This window comes from Oncorhynchus masou, chromosome 16 (assembly GCF_036934945.1).
Source record: "Oncorhynchus masou masou isolate Uvic2021 chromosome 16, UVic_Omas_1.1, whole genome shotgun sequence".
Taxonomy (NCBI): domain Eukaryota; kingdom Metazoa; phylum Chordata; class Actinopteri; order Salmoniformes; family Salmonidae; genus Oncorhynchus; species Oncorhynchus masou.
This window is the reverse complement of record NC_088227.1, coordinates 46253938-46273923: the sequence shown is the minus strand read 5'-3', so window position 1 is coordinate 46273923 and position 19986 is coordinate 46253938. Positions and strand designations below refer to the sequence as shown.

The following is a 19986-nucleotide window of genomic DNA, read 5'->3' as shown; positions in this document are numbered from 1 at the left end:
ATAGGAGGAAGGTATATAGTGGAGGGTCTACATCAGAAGGTAATGGTTATAGGAGGAAGGTATATAGTGGAGGGTCTACACCAGAAGGTAATGGGTATAGGAGGAAGGTATATAGTGGAGGGTCTACACCAGAAGGTAATGGGTATAGGAGGAAGGTATATAGTGGAGGGTCTACACCAGAAGGTAATGGTTATAGGATGAAGGTATATAGTGGAGGGTCTACACCAGAAGGTAATGGGTATATGTAGGAGGAAGGTATATAGTAGAGGGTCTACACCAGAAGGTAATGGGTATCTGTAGGAGGAAGGTATATAGTAGAGGGTCTACACCAGAAGGTAATGGATACCTGTAGGAGGAAGGTATATAGTGGAGGGTCTACACCAGAAGGTAATGGGTATCTGTAGGAGGAAGGTATATTGTGGAGGGTCTACACCAGAAGGTAATGGTTATAGGAGGAAGGTATATAGTGGAGTGTCTACACCAGAAGGTAATGGTTATAGGAGGAAGGTATATAGTGGAGGGTCTACACCAGAAGGTAATGGGTATCTGTAGGAGGAAGGTATATTGTGGAGGGTCTACACCAGAAGGTAATGGTTATAGGAGGAAGGTATATAGTGGAGGGTCTACACCAGAAGGTAATGGGTATAGGAGGAAGGTATATAGTGGAGGGTCTACACCAGAAGGTAATGGTTATAGGATGAAGGTATATAGTGGAGGGTCTACACCAGAAGGTAATGGGTATATGTAGGAGGAAGGTATATAGTAGAGGGTCTACACCAGAAGGTAATGGGTATCTGTAGGAGGAAGGTATATAGTAGAGGGTCTACACCAGAAGGTAATGGATACCTGTAGGAGGAAGGTATATAGTGGAGGGTCTACACCAGAAGGTAATGGGTATCTGTAGGAGGAAGGTATATTGTGGAGGGTCTACACCAGAAGGTAATGGTTATAGGAGGAAGGTATATAGTGGAGTGTCTACCCCAGAAGGTAATGGTTATAGGAGGAAGGTATATAGTGGAGGGTCTACACCAGAAGGTAATGGGTATCTGTAGGAGGAAGGTATATTGTGGAGGGTCTACACCAGAAGGTAATGGTTATAGGAGGAAGGTATATAGTGGAGTGTCTACACCAGAAGGTAATGGTTATAGGAGGAAGGTATATAGTGGAGGGTCTACACCAGATGGTAATGGGTATCTGTAGGAGGAAGGTATATAGTGGAGGGTCTACACCAGAAGGTAATGGGTATCTGTAGGAGGAAGATATATAGTGGAGGGTCTACACCAGAAGGTAATGGTTATAGGAGGAATGTATATCGTGGAAGGTCTACACCAGAAGGTAATGGGTATCTGTAGGAGGAAGGTATATAGTGGAGGGTCTACACCAGAAGGTAATGGTTATAGGAGGAAGGTATATAGTGGAGGGTCTACACCAGAAGGTAATGGGTATCTGTAGGAGGAAGGTATATAGTAGAGGGTCTACACCAGAAGGTAATGGGTATAGGAGGAAGGTATATAGTGGAGGGTCTACACCAGAAGGTAATGGTTATAGGATGAAGGTATATAGTGGAGGGTCTACACCAGAAGGTAATGGTTATAGGAGGAAGGTATATAGTAGAGGGTCTAGACCAGAAGGTAATGGTTATAGGAGGAAGGTATATAGTGGAGGGTCTATACCAGACGTTAAGGGTTATAGGAGGAAGATATATAGTGGAGGGTCTATACCAGACGTTAAGGGTTATAGGAGGAAGATATATAGTGGAGGGTCTACACCAGACGTTAAGGGTTATAGGAGGAAGGTATATAGTGGAGGGTCTACACCAGAAGGTAATGGGTATCTGTAGGAGGAAGGTATATAGTGGAGGATATACACCAGAAGGTAATGGGTATCTGTAGGAGGAAGGTATAGAGTGAAGGATCTACACCAGAAGGTAATGGTTATAGGAGGAAGGTATATAGTGGAGGGTCTACATCAGAAGGTAATGGTTATAGGAGGAAGGTATATAGTGGAGGGTCTACACCAGAAGGTAATGGGTATAGGAGGAAGGTATATAGTGGAGGGTCTACACCAGAAGGTAATGGGTATAGGAGGAAGGTATATAGTGGAGGGTCTACATCAGAAGGTAATGGTTATAGGATGAAGGTATATAGTGGAGGGTCTACACCAGAAGGTAATGGGTATATGTAGGAGGAAGGTATATAGTAGAGGGTCTACACCAGAAGGTAATGTATACCTGTAGGAGGAAGGTATATAGTGGAGGGTCTACACCAGAAGGTAATGGGTATCTGTAGGAGGAAGGTATATAGTGGAGGGTCTACACCAGAAGGTAATGGTTATAGGAGGAAGGTATATATTGGAGTGTCTACACCAGAAGGTAATGGTTATAGGAGGAAGGTATATAGTGGAGGGTCTACACCAGAAGGTAATGGGTATCTGTAGTAGGAAGGTATATTGTGGAGGGTCTACACCAGAATGTAATGGTTATAGGAGGAAGGTATATAGTGGAGTGTCTACACCAGAAGGTAATGGTTATAGGAGGAAGGTATATAGTGGAGGGTCTACACCAGATGGTAATGGGTATCTGTAGGAGGAAGGTATATAGTGGAGGATCTACACCAGATGGTAATGGGTATCTGTAGGAGGAAGGTATATAGTGGAGGGTCTACATCAGAAGGTAATGGGTATCTGTAGGAGGAAGATATATAGTGGAGAGTCTACACCAGAAGGTAATGGTTATAGGAGGAAAGTATATCGTGGAGGGTCTACACCAGAAGGTAATGTGTATCTGTAGGAGGAAGGTATATAGTGGAGGGTCTACACCAGAAGGTAATGGTTATAGGAGGAAGGTATATAGTGGAGGATCTACACCAGAAGGTAATGGGTATAGGAGGAAGGTATATAGTGGAGGATCTACACCAGAAGGTAATGGTTATAGGAGGGTCTACACCAGAAGGTAATGGTTATAGGAGGAAGGTATATAGTAGAGGGTCTAGACCAGAAGGTAATGGTTATAGGAGGAAGGTATATAGTGGAGGGTCTATACCAGACGTTAAGGGTTATAGGAGGAAGGTATATAGTGGAGGGTCTACACCAGGCGTTAAGGGTTATAGGAGGAAGGTATATAGTGGAGGGTCTACACCAGAAGGTAATGGGTATCTGTAGGAGGAAGGTATATAGTGGAGGATATACACCAGAAGGTAATGGGTATCTGTAGGAGGAAGGTATAGAGTGAAGGATCTACACCAGAAGGTAATGGTTATAGGAGGAAGGTATATAGTGGAGGGTCTACATCAGAAGGTAATGGTTATAGGAGGAAGGTATATAGTGGAGGGTCTACACCAGAAGGTAATGGGTATAGGAGGAAGGTATATAGTGGAGGGTCTACACCAGAAGGTAATGGGTATAGGAGGAAGGTATATAGTGGAGGGTCTACACCAGAAGGTAATGGTTATAGGATGAAGGTATATAGTGGAGGGTCTACACCAGAAGGTAATGGGTATATGTAGGAGGAAGGTATATAGTAGAGGGTCTACACCAGAAGGTAATGGGTATCTGTAGGAGGAAGGTATATAGTAGAGGGTCTACACCAGAAGGTAATGGATACCTGTAGGAGGAAGGTATATAGTGGAGGGTCTACACCAGAAGGTAATGGGTATCTGTAGGAGGAAGGTATATTGTGGAGGGTCTACACCAGAAGGTAATGGTTATAGGAGGAAGGTATATAGTGGAGTGTCTACACCAGAAGGTAATGGTTATAGGAGGAAGGTATATAGTGGAGGGTCTACACCAGAAGGTAATGGGTATCTGTAGGAGGAAGGTATATTGTGGAGGGTCTACACCAGAAGGTAATGGTTATAGGAGGAAGGTATATAGTGGAGTGTCTACACCAGAAGGTAATGGTTATAGGAGGAAGGTATATAGTGGAGGGTCTACACCAGATGGTAATGGGTATCTGTAGGAGGAAGGTATATAGTGGAGGGTCTACACCAGAAGGTAATGGGTATCTGTAGGAGGAAGATATATAGTGGAGGGTCTACACCAGAAGGTAATGGTTATAGGAGGAATGTATATCGTGGAAGGTCTACACCAGAAGGTAATGGGTATCTGTAGGAGGAAGGTATATAGTGGAGGGTCTACACCAGAAGGTAATGGTTATAGGAGGAAGGTATATAGTGGAGGGTCTACACCAGAAGGTAATGGGTATAGGAGGAAGGTATATAGTGGAGGATCTACACCAGAAGGTAATGGTTATAGGAGGGTATACACCAGAAGGTAATGGTTATAGGAGGAAGGTATATAGTGGAGGGTCTAGACCAGAAGGTAATGGTTATAGGAGGAAGGTATATAGTGGAGGGTCTACACCAGACGTTAAGGGTTATAGGAGGAAGGTATATAGTGGAGGGTCTACACCAGAAGGTAATGGGTATCTGTAGGAGGAAGGTATATAGTGGAGGATCTACACCAGAAGGTAATGGGTATCTGTAGGAGGAAGGTATATAGTGGAGGGTCTACACCAGAAGGTAATGGGTATCTGTAGGAGGAAGGTATATAGTAGAGGGTCTACACCAGAAGGTAATGGGTATAGGAGGAAGGTATATAGTGGAGGGTCTACACCAGAAGGTAATGGTTATAGGATGAAGGTATATAGTGGAGGGTCTACACCAGATGGTAATGGGTATCTGTAGGAGGAAGGTATATAGTAGAGGGTCTACACCAGAAGGTAATGGATACCTGTAGGAGGAAGGTATATAGTGGAGGGTCTACACCAGAAGGTAATGGGTATCTGTAGGAGGAAGGTATATAGTGGAGGGTCTACACCAGAAGGTAATGGTTATAGGATGAAGGTATATAGTGGAGGGTCTACACCAGATGGTAATGGGTATCTGTAGGAGGAAGGTATATAGTGGAGGGTCTACACCAGAAGGTAATGGGTATCTGTAGGATGAAGATATATAGTGGAGGGTCTACACCAGAAGGTAATGGGTATCTGTAGGAGGAAGGTATATAGTGGATGGTCTACACCAGAAGGTAATGGTTATAGGAGGAAGGTATATAGTGGAGGGTCTACACCAGAAGGTAATGGGTATAGGAGGAAGGTATACAGCGGAGGGTCTACACCAGAAGGTAATGGGCATAGGAGGAAAGTATATAGTGGAGGGTCTACACCAGAAGGTAATGGTTATAGGATGAAGGTATATAGTGGAGGGTCTACACCAGAAGGTAATGGGTATATGTAGGAGGAAGGTATATAGTAGAGGGTCTACACCAGAAGGTAATGGGTATCTGTAGGAGGAAGGTATATAGTAGAGGGTCTACACCAGAAGGTAATGGATACCTGTAGGAGGAAGGTATATAGTGGAGGGTCTACACCAGAAGGTAATGGTTATAGGAGGAAGGTATATAGTGGAGTGTCTACACCAGAAGGTAATGGTTATAGGAGGAAGGTATATAGTGGAGGGTCTACACCAGAAGGTAATGGGTATCTGTAGGAGGAAGGTATATTGTGGAGGGTCTACACCAGAAGGTAATGGTTATAGGAGGAAGGTATATAGTGGAGTGTCTACACCAGAAGGTAATGGTTATAGGAGGAAGGTATATAGTGGAGGGTCTACACCAGATGGTAATGGGTATCTGTAGGAGGAAGGTATATAGTGGAGGGTCTACACCAGAAGGTAATGGGTATCTGTAGGAGGAAGGTATATAGTGGAGGGTCTACACCAGAAGGTAATGGGTATCTGTAGGAGGAAGGTATATAGTAGAGGGTCTACACCAGAAGGTAATGGGTATCTGTAGGAGGAAGGTATATAGTGGAGGGTCTACACCAGAAGGTAATGGGTATCTGTAGGAGGAAGGTATATAGTGGAGGGTCTACACCAGAAGGTAATGGGTATCTGTAGGAGGAAGGTATATAGTGGAGGGTCTACACCAGAAGGTAATGGTTATAGGATGAAGGTATATAGTGGAGGGTCTACACCAGATGGTAATGGGTATCTGTAGGAGGAAGGTATATAGTGGAGGGTCTACACCAGAAGGTAATGGGTATCTGTAGGATGAAGATATATAGTGGAGGGTCTACACCAGAAGGTAATGGTTATAGGAGGAAGTTATATAGTGGAGGGTCTACACCAGAAGGTAATGGGTATCTGTAGGAGGAAGGTATATAGTGGATGGTCTACACCAGAAGGTAATGGGTATCTGTAGGAGGAAGGTATATAGTGGATGGTCTACACCAGAAGGTAATGGTTATAGGAGGAAGGTATATAGTGGAGGGTCTACACCAGAAGGTAATGGGTATAGGAGGAAGGTATACAGCGGAGGGTCTACACCAGAAGGTAATGGGCATAGGAGGAAAGTATATAGTGGAGGGTCTACACCAGAAGGTAATGGTTATAGGATGAAGGTATATAGTGGAGGGTCTACACCAGAAGGTAATGGGTATATGTAGGAGGAAGGTATATAGTAGAGGGTCTACACCAGAAGGTAATGGGTATCTGTAGGAGGAAGGTATATAGTAGAGGGTCTACACCAGAAGGTAATGGATACCTGTAGGAGGAAGGTATATAGTGGAGGGTCTACACCAGAAGGTAATGGGTATCTGTAGGAGGAAGGTATATTGTGGAGGGTCTACACCAGAAGGTAATGGTTATAGGAGGAAGGTATATAGTGGAGTGTCTACACCAGAAGGTAATGGTTATAGGAGGAAGGTATATAGTGGAGGGTCTACACCAGAAGGTAATGGGTATCTGTAGGAGGAAGGTATATTGTGGAGGGTCTACACCAGAAGGTAATGGTTATAGGAGGAAGGTATATAGTGGAGTGTCTACACCAGAAGGTAATGGTTATAGGAGGAAGGTATATAGTGGAGGGTCTACACCAGATGGTAATGGGTATCTGTAGGAGGAAGGTATATAGTGGAGGGTCTACACCAGAAGGTAATGGGTATCTGTAGGAGGAAGGTATATAGTGGAGGGTCTACACCAGAAGGTAATGGGTATCTGTAGGAGGAAGGTATATAGTAGAGGGTCTACACCAGAAGGTAATGGGTATCTGTAGGAGGAAGGTATATAGTGGAGGGTCTACACCAGAAGGTAATGGGTATCTGTAGGAGGAAGGTATATAGTGGAGGGTCTACACCAGAAGGTAATGGGTATCTGTAGGAGGAAGGTATATAGTGGAGGGTCTACACCAGAAGGTAATGGTTATAGGATGAAGGTATATAGTGGAGGGTCTACACCAGATGGTAATGGGTATCTGTAGGAGGAAGGTATATAGTGGAGGGTCTACACCAGAAGGTAATGGGTATCTGTAGGATGAAGATATATAGTGGAGGGTCTACACCAGAAGGTAATGGTTATAGGAGGAAGTTATATAGTGGAGGGTCTACACCAGAAGGTAATGGGTATCTGTAGGAGGAAGGTATATAGTGGATGGTCTACACCAGAAGGTAATGGTTATAGGAGGAAGGTATATAGTGGAGGGTCTACACCAGAAGGTAATGGGTATAGGAGGAAGGTATACAGCGGAGGGTCTACACCAGAAGGTAATGGGCATAGGAGGAAGGTATATAGTGGAGGGTCTACACCAGAAGGTAATGGTTATAGGATGAAGGTATATAGTGGAGGGTCTACACCAGAAGGTAATGGGTATATGTAGGAGGAAGGTATATAGTAGAGGGTCTACACCAGAAGGTAATGGGTATCTGTAGGAGGAAGGTATATAGTAGAGGGTCTACACCAGAAGGTAATGGATACCTGTAGGAGGAAGGTATATAGTGGAGGGTCTACACCAGAAGGTAATGGGTATCTGTAGGAGGAAGGTATATTGTGGAGGGTCTACACCAGAAGTTAATGGTTATAGGAGGAAGGTATATAGTGGAGTGTCTACACCAGAAGGTAATGGTTATAGGAGGAAGGTATATAGTGGAGGGTCTACACCAGAAGGTAATGGGTATCTGTAGGAGGAAGGTATATTGTGGAGGGTCTACACCAGAAGGTAATGGTTATAGGAGGAAGGTATATAGTGGAGTGTCTACACCAGAAGGTAATGGTTATAGGAGGAAGGTATATAGTGGAGGGTCTACACCAGATGGTAATGGGTATCTGTAGGAGGAAGGTATATAGTGGAGGGTCTACACCAGAAGGTAATGGGTATCTGTAGGAGGAAGATATATAGTGGAGGGTCTACACCAGAAGGTAATGGTTATAGGAGGAATGTATATCGTGGAGGGTCTACACCAGAAGGTAATGGGTATCTGTAGGAGGAAGGTATATAGTGGAGGGTCTACACCAGAAGGTAATGGTTATAGGAGGAAGGTATATAGTGGAGGGTCTACACCAGAAGGTAATGGGTATAGGAGGAAGGTATATAGTGGAGGATCTACACCAGAAGGTAATGGTTATAGGAGGGTATACACCAGAAGGTAATGGTTATAGGAGGAAGGTGTATACTGGAGGGTCTACACCAGAAGGTAATGGGTATCTGTAGGAGGAAGGTATATAGTGGATGGTCTACACCAGAAGGTAATGGTTAGAGGAGGAAGGTATATAGTGGAGGGTCTACACCAGAAGGTAATGGGTATAGGAGGAAGGTATATAGTGGAGGGTCTACACCAGAAGGTAATGGTTATAGGAGGAAGGTATATAGTAGAGGGTCTACACCAGACGTTAAGGGTTATAGGAGGAAGGTATATAGTGGAGGATCTATACCAGAAGGTAATGGGTATAGGAGGAAGGTATATAGTGGAGGGTCTACACCAGAAGGTAATGGGTATCTGTAGGAGGAAGGTATATAGTAGAGGGTCTACACCAGAAGGTAATGGGTATAGGAGGAAGGTATATAGTAGAGGGTCGGCACCAGAAGGTAATGGGTATCTGTAGGAGGAAGGTATATAGTGGAGGGTCTCCACCAGAAGGTAATGGTTATAGGAGGAAGGTATATAGTGGAGGGTCTACACCAGAAGGTAATGGTTATAGGAGGAAGGTATATAGTAGAGGGTCTACACCAGACGTTAAGTGTTATAGGAGGAAGGTATATAGTGGAGGATCTATACCAGAAGGTAATGGTTATATGAGGAAGGTATATAGTGGAGGGTCTACACCAGAAGGTAATGGTTATAGGAGGAAGGTATATAGTGGAGGGTCTACACCAGAAGGTAATGGTTATAGGAGGAAGGTATATAGTGGAGGGTCTACACCAGATGGTAATGGTTATAGGAGGGTCTCCACCAGAAGGTAATGGTTATAGGAGGAAGGTATATAGTGGAGGGTCTACACCAGAAGGTAATGGTTATAGGAGGAAGGTATATAGTGGAGGGTCTACACTAATGGTATATTGAGTAAATTAATGTCTTCTGATTGCCACCATTTGAAGATCATCAAAGGTAAGGGATTCATTTTATCTCTATTTCTGAATTTTGTAACACTTCTGCTTGGCTGGTTATTGTTTGTAATAATTTGTCAACTGGGCTATGTTCTGGGCTAGGTATGTTCTGGGCTAGGTATGTTCTGGGCTAGGTATGCTTTCGCCGAAAAGCATTTTATAAATATGACACTGTGGTTGGTTTAACAAGAAGTTAATATTTAAACATATGTAAAATATGTTTTGTTTTCTGAATCTTTATAATGAGCATTTCTGTCATTGAATTTGGCGCTCTGCAACCTCACTGGATGTTGGCCAGACGCTAGCGTCCCACATACCCTTGAGAGGTTAATCACTTTTATAAAAAAGCTGTAAAGTAACAAAATGTGGGAAAAAAAATCAAGGGGTTTAAATACTTTCCGAAGGCACTGCACACCCACCCACCCACACACGCACACACACACACCTCATCTCTAATTAGGCCATCAAACAGATGTTTGCTCGACAGTTGATCCATAAATAACCATATATTTAGATATCAGGTGAAGTGATGAGGGAGAAGGTGAGGGCAGGTAGTTCGCGACCCCGTCTGGCAACACGACACAAAGACACAGTGTACCTTACAGTCAATGTTCCCTCTGAGCGTAGCTCATCCTGGACTGCCGTGAAGAACTATCAGCCCAGAGAAGCACGAGATGGAAATTAACTCAACTTTCTATTTACTGTGGGAATTTTGAACGAATCAACGCAATATTAGCTACTTTTAATGTAACAAAGACAAAACGAATTATGCAAGAGATTGCGTTCTGTGTACAACACATCGGAGTAGGATTGACAGGCACGACTTTAGAGGAACCTTTAGACGAGAACAGAGGAACAGGGGAAAACCATGATAAATGAAGGATGAGGGGGGGATCCTTCATTTATCATGTTTGTTACATTAAAGGTAGCTAATATTGCGTTGATTAAAATGGTCCAAGCACACCAAGACAGTCGTAAAGAGGGCACAACAACACCTATACCCCCTTGGGAGGCGGAAAAGATTTGGCATGGGTCCTCAGATCCTCAAAAGGTTCTAAAGCTGCACCATCGAGAGCATCCTGACGGGTTGCATCACAGCTTGGTGTGGCTACTGCTCGGCCTCCGACCACAAGGCACCTCAGAGGGTAGTATGTACTGCCCAGTATATCACTGGGGCCAAGCTTCCTGCCATCCAGGACCTCTATACCAGGCGGTGTCAGAGGAAAGCCCTAAAAATTGTCAAAGACTCCAGCCACCCTAGTCATAGACTGTTCTCTCTGCTACCGCACGGCAAGTGGGTCCGGAGCGCCAAGTCTAGGTCCAAGAGGCTTCTAAACAGCTTCTACCCCCAAGCCATAAGACTCCTGAACAGCTAATCAAATGGCTTGCAGTGACCCACTGGTTAGGGGATCGTAAGTTAGCGCATGTGACTAATAACATTTGATTTTGAAGCTGTCATCAAGGCAAATGGTGGCTACTTTGAATAATTTATTTAACACTTTTTTGGTTACTACATGATTCCATATGTGTTATTTCATAGTTTTGATGTCTTCAATATTATTCTACAATGTAGAAAATAGTAAAAATAAAGAAAAACCTTGAATGAGTAGATGTCATTTTTTAAAGGGTAGATCTTTAATAATGCATATAGATTGTGGCTCACATCATTTCCAATCCACCCATATATACCTTTTTTGAAAATAAACTAAACATTTAAAAAATGTTTTTATTTATTAATTTACTCAATTTTCCTTTTGGATTATTTTGCCCTAACCCTACCACCCCCCTCCCCTAATCGGAGTAAACTAGTTAAATATACTTTATTATTTTGCCCTAACCCTACCACCCCCCTCCGCGAATCGGAGTGAACTAATGGACAACACCAGTAAGTAGGCTCCTACCTCCACTTTATACATAGACATTTCACAGACACAGTGTATATAAGTTATCTTGTTTGTTTCTAGTCCATTCAGCTACTGTCAACCCCTCACATCATCTCTGAAAACCTTCCAGTGTTGATTTCTGACAGACACAGTGTATTGTATATAAGTTATCTTGTTTGTTTCTAGTCCATTCAGCTACTGTCAACCCCTCACACCATCTCTGAAAACCTTCCAGTGTTCGGTCATAACTTTTCCCACTGTGCTGTTTCACAGACGGTCTGAACCTTTCTATTCTCATAGTTTCTTACAGATTGTAAATGAAAGATAAACAATTTTGGTAAAAAGTATTATATTATTGATCGATTGACTTTTCAAACCACTCAGCAGTATTATTATTTGCAATCTTTCTGCCATTTCTGAACCTGCAAATAAAAACAAGCTACATATGGGCAGTGCCAAAACTAGTGATCTAGTGCCTTGCAGCGGTAGTACTATCACAGTACCTCGTAGTACTATCACAGTACCTCGTAGTACTATCACGGTACATTGTAGTACTATAACAGTACCTCATAGTATTATAACGGTACCTCGTAGTACTATCACGGTACCTCGTAGTACTATCACGGTACCTCGTAGTACTATCACGGTACCTCGTAGTACTATCACGGTACCTCGTAGTACTATCACGGTACCTCGTAGTACTATCACGGTACCTCGTAGTACTATCACGGTACCTCGTAGTACTATCACGGTACCTCGTAGTACTATCACGGTACATGGTAGTACTATAACAGTACCTCATAGTACTATCACGGTACCTCGTAGTACTATCACGGTACCTCGTAGTACTATCACGGTACCTCGTAGTACTATCACGGTACCTCGTAGTACTATCACGGTACCTCGTAGTACTATCACGGTACCTCGTAGTACTATCACGGTACCTCGTAGTACTATCACGGTACCTCGTAGTACTATCACGGTACCTCGTAGTACTATCACGGTACCTCGTAGTACTATCACGGTACCTCGTAGTACTATCACGGTACCTCGTAGTACTATCACAGTACCTCGTAGTACTATCACAGTACCTCGTAGTACTATAACAGTACCTCGTAGTACTATCACAGTACATCGTAGTACTATAACAGTACCTCCTAGTACTATAACAGTACCTTCTAGCACTATACCAGTACCTTCTAGCACTATACCAGTACCTTCTAGCACTATAACAGTACCTTCTAGCACTATAACAGTACCTTCTAGTACTATAACAGTACCTTCTAGTACTATAACAGTACCTTCTAGTACTATAACAGTACCTTCTAGTACTATAACAGTACCTTCTAGTACTATAACAGTACCTCGTCGTACTATAACAGTACCTTGTAGTACTATAACAGTACCTTGTAGTACTATAACAGTACCTCGTCGTACTATAACAGTACCTTGTAGTACTATAACAGTACCTCCTAGTACTATAACAGTACCTTCTAGCACTATACCAGTACCTTCTAGCACTATACCAGTACCTTCTAGCACTATAACAGTACCTTCTAGCACTATAACAGTACCTTCTAGTACTATAACAGTACCTTCTAGTACTATAACAGTACCTTCTAGTACTATAACAGTACCTTCTAGTACTATAACAGTACCTTCTAGTACTATAACAGTACCTTCTAGTACTATAACAGTACCTTCTAGTACTATAACATTACCTTCTAGTACTATAGCATTACCTTCTAGTACTATAACAGTACCTTCTAGTACTATAACAGTACCTTCTAGTACTATAACAGTACCTTCTAGTACTATAACAGTACCTCGTCGTACTATAACAGTACCTTGTAGTACTATAACAGTAACTTGTAGTACTATAACAGTTAAGCCAGAAAAGGAACGTTCTCACACAAACTGATCCAGGATCAGATCAGAGTCAAACAAACTCACTGAAGGACCAAAATGACAAGTTCAAACTGACATTTGGAAAAGAAAGTCTTTCTGTGGATGACCTAGACGAAGCCGAAAAGGTCATCATTCGATTTGAGCAACGACAGCACTTTAAACAAGAACTTGCACTAGTTGTGAAAGGAAAACAATGTGCCAAGAGAAGTGGCTCAATCTGTAAGCTTGATCCAGTTGTTGACAATGGCATTCTGAGTAGGAGGAAGATTAAGCAAAGCTGCTATGCCTACGGAACTAAAGAATCCTATGATCCTTCCAAAAGACTCCTACATCTCTAGACTGATCTTACTCCATATCCATGAGCAGGTTGGCCACTCTGGGAGAGGCCACATGCTTTCTAGACTTCGCCAGCGATATTGGATACCCTGTGCCAACTCCTTAGAAAGGAAGATCCGAAAGAGCTGTGTCTTCTGCAGGCGGCCTCGCTTCACCTCTATGGGGCCGAAGTAATCTATGCCCACATGGGTGAAAGGCGGGCAAATCAGGTGACACCCGGCCATCTTCTGTTCTCCAGGCCGACCTTCCACCAGGTCGTGTGAAGCGAGGCCGCGTTCATGTGAAACGGTATGGTGTGATCTTTACTTGCCTCCAGAGTCGAGCTGTCCATCTAGAAGTTGCTAGTTATCTGGATACTGATTCCTGCATCAATGCCCTGCGCAGGTTCATCTGTCGAAGGGGCCCAGTAACAAGTATCAGAACAGACAATGGCACCAACTTGGTTGGAACACACAGAGAGCTAGAAGAAGCTATGAAAGAGCTGGATCACAACAAGATTCAAAATGAATTACTGAAGGAAGGAGTGACATGGTCAGTCAACCCTCCCTCTGGAGCCCACCATGGGGGGGGGTATGGGAGAGGTTGATCCGTCTGGAGCCCACCATGGGGGGGAGGGTATGGGAGAGGTTGATCCGTCTGGAGCCCACCATGGGAGGGGGGGTATAGGAGAGGTTGATCCATCTGGAGCCCACCATGGGGGGGGAGGGTATGGGAGAGGTTGATCCGCCTGGAGCCCACCATGGGAGGGGGGGTATGGGAGAGGTTGATCTTTCTGGAGCCCACCATGGAAGGTGGGGGGGGGGGTATGGGAGAGGTTGATCCGTCTGGAGCCCACCATGGGAGGGGGGGGTATGGGAGAGGTTGATCCGTCGGGAGCCCACCATGGGGGGGGGGTATGGGAGAGGTTGATCCGCCTGGAGCCCACCATGGGGGGGGGGGGGTATGGGAGAGGTTGATCTTTCTGGAGCCCACCATGGGAGGGGGCCCAATGGGCTTGTCCGGAGTGTCATGGTGAAGACCAAGACCAATATCTTACAGAGACCTATCAATAAACTCTGTCTGCCCCTTGAGGTGGCTGAGTGAGACACACACACACACACACACACTGCTCCATCTTTGAATCACGTGCACCTCTGATTGGCTGATGTCGTAGAAATACATTATTGCACGTCAAACGCTTGACATTGTTTGGGGAAGTTGAACACTTCAACTCAGACTGAGATCTATGGACTATTTTTCTATATGGCACCTTGTATATTTGTATATAGCTATCAACTGTAATAGTGCTCTGGTATAGAATGTTTTGTGTATTGGCTCTATGTTTGAATATTACATCACAATATTATCTGTATAAAAGACCGAACATATGGAGCTCCATGTATATTTGTGTAAATATATTAAATATTAATGTAAATGGTGAAATATTAGGTACGTACCTTTATGATTTATATTTACCTGATTGCGATATATTCATTTGTTGTGAGTGTAACTCAGTTTCCCCCCCCCACCACCTGCCTATTCATTGTATTGTGGTAAGTGTGTTAGGATAAAGGCAGGAAGTTGGGCCTTCGGGAGAGGGAGTCCTTGCTAGATGCGGGAGCGGTATAGTTTTTTGACCATACAGACATACAGACATAATATGTATTTTCCATATCAAGTATTCTATGCTTTAAGTTGATTGGAGAATAACTTATTTGTTAGATATAAGAAGAATAAACATTGTTGTTGCACCATATCCCTGGATGTCATCGAATGTTTGGCCGGTTGGAAACCTTGAGTGTGGACTGTATGCGTACCAAACAACCCCGCTTCAGGCTTGGGCAGTGGCTATGGTAAAGACGAAAGGAAGCCACTACAACCTTGTAGTATTACCGTGTAGTATTATAACAGTAGCTTGTAGTATTATAACAGTACCCTGTAGTATTATAACAGTACCGTGTAGTATTATAACAGTACCGTATAGTATTATAACAGTACCTTGTAGTATTATAACAGTACCGTGTAGTATTATAACAGTAGCTTGTAGTATTATAACAGTAGCTTGTAGTATTATAACAGTACCGTGTAGTATTATAACAGTAGCTTGTAGTATCATAACAGTACTGTGTAGTATTATAACAGTAGCTTGTAGTATTATAACAGTAGCTTGTAGTATTATAACAGTACTGTGTAGTATTATAACAGTACAGTGTAGTATTATAACAGTACCGTGTAGTATTATAACAGTACCGTGTAGTATTATAACAGTACCGTGTAGTATTATAACAGTACCGTGTAGTATTATAACAGTAGCTTGTAGTATTATAACAGTACCGTATAGTATTATAACAGTAGCTTGTAGTATTATAACAGTACCGTGTAGTATTATAACAGTAGCTTGTAGTATTATAACAGTACCGTGTAGTATTATAACAGTAGCTTGTAGTATTATAACAGTAGCTTGTAGTATTATAACAGTAGCTTGTAGTATTATAACAGCACCGTGTAGTATTATAACAGCACCGTGTAGTATTATAACAGTACCGTGTAGTATTATAACAGTACCGTGTAGTATTATAACAGTACCGTGTAGTATTATAACAGTACCGTGTAGTATTATAACAGTACCGTGTAGTATTATAACAGTACCTTGTAGTATTATAACAGTACCGTGTAGTATTATAACAGTACAGTGTAGTATTATAACAGTATTGTGTAGTATTATAACAGTACCGTGTAGTATTATAACAGTACCGTGTAGTATTATAACAGTACCGTGTAGTATTATAACAGTAGCTTGTAGTATTATAACAGTTGCTTGTAGTATTATAACAGTAGCTTGTAGTATTATAACAGTACCGTGTAGTATTATAACAGTAGCTTGTAGTATTATAACAGTACTGTGTAGTATTATAACAGTAGCTTGTAGTATTATAACAGTAGCTTGTAGTATTATAACAGTACCTTGTAGTATTATAACAGTACCGTGTAGTATTATAACAGTAGCTTGTAGTATTATAACAGTACTGTGTAGTATTATAACAGTACCGTGTAGTATTATAACAGTACCGTGTAGTATTATAACAGTAGCTTGTAGTATTATAACAGTAGCTTGTAGTATTATAACAGTACCGTGTAGTATTATAACAGTACCGTGTAGTATTATAACAGTACCGTGTAGTATTATAACAGTACCATGTAGTATTATAACAGTAGCTTGTAGTATTATAACAGTACCGTGTAGTATTATAACAGTAGCTTGTAGTATTATAACAGTACCCTGTAGTATTATAAAAGTACTGTGTAGTATTATAACAGTACCTTGTAGTATTATAACAGTACCCTGTAGTATTATAACATCACCTTGTAGTATTACCTTGTAGTACTATAACAGTACATTGTTGTATGAACAGTACCTTGTAGTGGTAGTATATTGTAGTGGTAGTATATTGTAGTGGTAGTATATTGTAGTGGTAGTATGAACAGTGCCTTGTAGTGGTAGTATCTTGTAGTGGTAGTATATTGTAGTGGTAGTATGAACAGTACCTTGTAGTGGTAATATATTGTAGTGGTAGTATATTGTAGTGGTAGTATATTGTAGTGGTAGTATGAACAGTACCTTGTAGTGGTAGTATATTGTAGTGGTAGTATATTGTAGTGGTAGTATGAACAGTGCCTTGTAGTGGTAGTATATTGTAGTGGTAGTATATTGTAGTGGTAGTATGAACAGTGCCTTGTAGTGGTAGTATATTGTAGTGGTAGTATATTGTAGTGGTAGTATGAACAGTACCTTGTAGTGGTAGTATATTGTAGTGGTAGTATGAACAGTACCTTGTAGTGGTAGTATATTGTAGTGGTAGTATATTGTAGTGGTAGTATATTGTAGTGGTAGTATATTGTAGTGGTAGTATGAACAGTACCTTGTAGTGGTAGTATATTGTAGTGGTAGTATATTGTAGTGGTAGTATATTGTAGTGGTAGTATATTGTAGTGGTAGTATTAACAGTACCTTGTAGTGGTAATATATTGTAGTGGTAGTATATTGTAGTGGTAGTATTAACAGTACCTTGTAGTGGTAGTATATTGTAGTGGTAGTATATTGTAGTGGTAGTATATTGTAGTGGTAGTATATTGTAGTGGTAGTATATTGTAGTGGTAGTATATTGTAGTGGTAGTATATTGCAGTGGTAGTATGAACAGTACCTTGTAGTGGTAGTATATTGTAGTGGTAGTATATTGTAGTGGTAGTATATTGTAGTGGTAATATATTGTAGTGGTAGTATTAACAGTACCTTGTAGTGGTAGTATATTGTAGTGGTAGTATATTGTAGTGGTAGTATATTGTAGTGGTAGTATATTGTAGTGGTAATATATTGTAGTGGTAATATATTGTAGTGGTAATATATTGTAGTGGTAATATATTGTAGTGGTAGTATTAACAGTACCTTGTAGTGGTAGCATATTGTAGTGGTAGTATATTGTAGTGGTAGTATTAACAGTACCTTGTAGTGGTAGTATATTGTAGTGGTAGTATTTACAGTACCTTGTAGTGGTAGTATATTGTAGTGGTAGTATATTGTAGTGGTAGTATGAACAGTACCTTGTAGTGGTAGTATATTGTAGTGGTAGTATATTGTAGTGGTAGTATATTGTATTGGTAGTATATTGTAGTGGTAGTATTAACAGTACCTTGTAGTGGTAGTATATTGTAGTGGTAGTATATTGTAGTGGTAGTATATTGTAGTGGTAGTATATTGTAGTGGTAGTATTAACAGTACCTTGTAGTGGTAGTATATTGTAGTGGTAGTATATTGTAGTGGTAGTATTAACAGTACCTCGTAGTGGTAGTATATTGTAGTGGTAGTATATTGTAGTGGTAGTATTTACAGTACCTTGTAGTGGTAGTATATTGTAGTGGTAGTATATTGTAGTGGTAGTATATTGTAGTGGTAGTATATTGTAGTGGTAGTATTAACAGTACCTTGTAGTGGTAGTATATTGTAGTGGTAGTATATTGTAGTGGTAGTATATTGTAGTGGTAGTATATTGTAGTGGTAGTATTAACAGTACCTTGTAGTGGTAGTATATTGTAGTGGTAGTATATTGTAGTGGTAGTATATTGTAGTGGTAGTATATTGTAGTGGTAGTATATTGTAGTGGTAGTATATTGTAGTGGTAGTATGAACAGTACCTTGTAGTGGTAGTATATTGTAGTGGTAGTATATTGTAGTGGTAGTATATTGTAGTGGTAGTATATTGTAGTGGTAGTATATTGTAGTGGTAGTATGAACAGTACCTTGTAGTGGTAGTATATTGTAGTGGTAGTATATTGTAGTGGTAGTATATTGTAGTGGTAGTATGAACAGTACCTTGTAGTGGTAGTATATTGTAGTGGTAGTATATTGTAGTGGTAGTATATTGTAGTGGTAGTATGAACAGTACCTTGTAGTGGTAGTATATTGTAGTGGTAGTATATTGTAGTGGTAGTATATTGTAGTGGTAGTATATTGTAGTGGTAGTATATTGTAGTGGTAGTATGAACAGTACCTTGTAGTGGTAGTATATTGTAGTGGTAGTATATTGTAGTGGTAGTATATTGTAGTGGTAGTATGAACAGTACCTTGTAGTGGTAGTATATTGTAGTGGTAGTATATTGTAGTGGTAGTATATTGTAGTGGTAGTATGAACAGTACCTTGTAGTGGTAGTATATTGTAGTGGTAGTATATTGTAGTGGTAGTATATTGTAGTGGTAGTATATTGTAGTGGTAGTATATTGTAGTGGTAGTATGAACAGTACCTTGTAGTGGTAGTATATTGTAGTGGTAGTATATTGTAGTGGTAGTATATTGTAGTGGTAGTATATTGTAGTGGTAGTATTAACAGTACCTTGTAGTGGTAGTATATTGTAGTGGTAGTATTAACAGTACCTTGTAGTGGTAGTATATTGTAGTGGTAGTATATTGTAGTGGTAGTATTAACAGTACCTTGTAGTGGTAGTATATTGTAGTGGTAGCATATTGTAGTGGTAGTATATTGTAGTGGTAGTATATTGTAGTGGTAGTATATTGTAGTGGTAGTATATTGTAGTGGTAGTATATTGTAGTGGTAGTATTAACAGTACCTTGTAGTGGTAGTATTTTGACATTGAAGGACTCCAGCACAGAGAGGGAGCTGATGATATCCATCTCCTCCTGAACTGCAGGTGGACAGTCTGTGATCAGCTTCAGACAATCCCTGAAACACACATCAACCAATCAGACACGGCCATGAAACACACACCAACCAATCAGACACGCCATGAAACCCACAACCAATCAGACACGCCATGAAACACACACCAACCAATCAGACACGCCATGAAACACACGCCAACCAATCAGACACGCCATGAAACACACAACCAATCAGACACGCCATGAAACACACACCAACCAATCAGACACGCCATGAAACACACACCAACCAATCAGACACGCCATGAAACACACACCAACCAATCAGACA

General features: G+C 41.4%; 1 protein-coding gene across 1 annotated transcript in view; it reads right to left on the bottom strand.

The window, feature by feature from the left end:
* nbas (NBAS subunit of NRZ tethering complex) overlaps window positions 1–19986 on the bottom strand; it is a 315206-nt gene that overhangs the window by 169885 nt on the left and 125335 nt on the right. The window contains exon 31 of the mRNA XM_064991781.1: window positions 19604–19716. Coding sequence (XP_064847853.1) covers window positions 19604–19716 — 113 coding nt within the window. The remainder of the gene's footprint in view (window positions 1–19603; window positions 19717–19986) is intronic.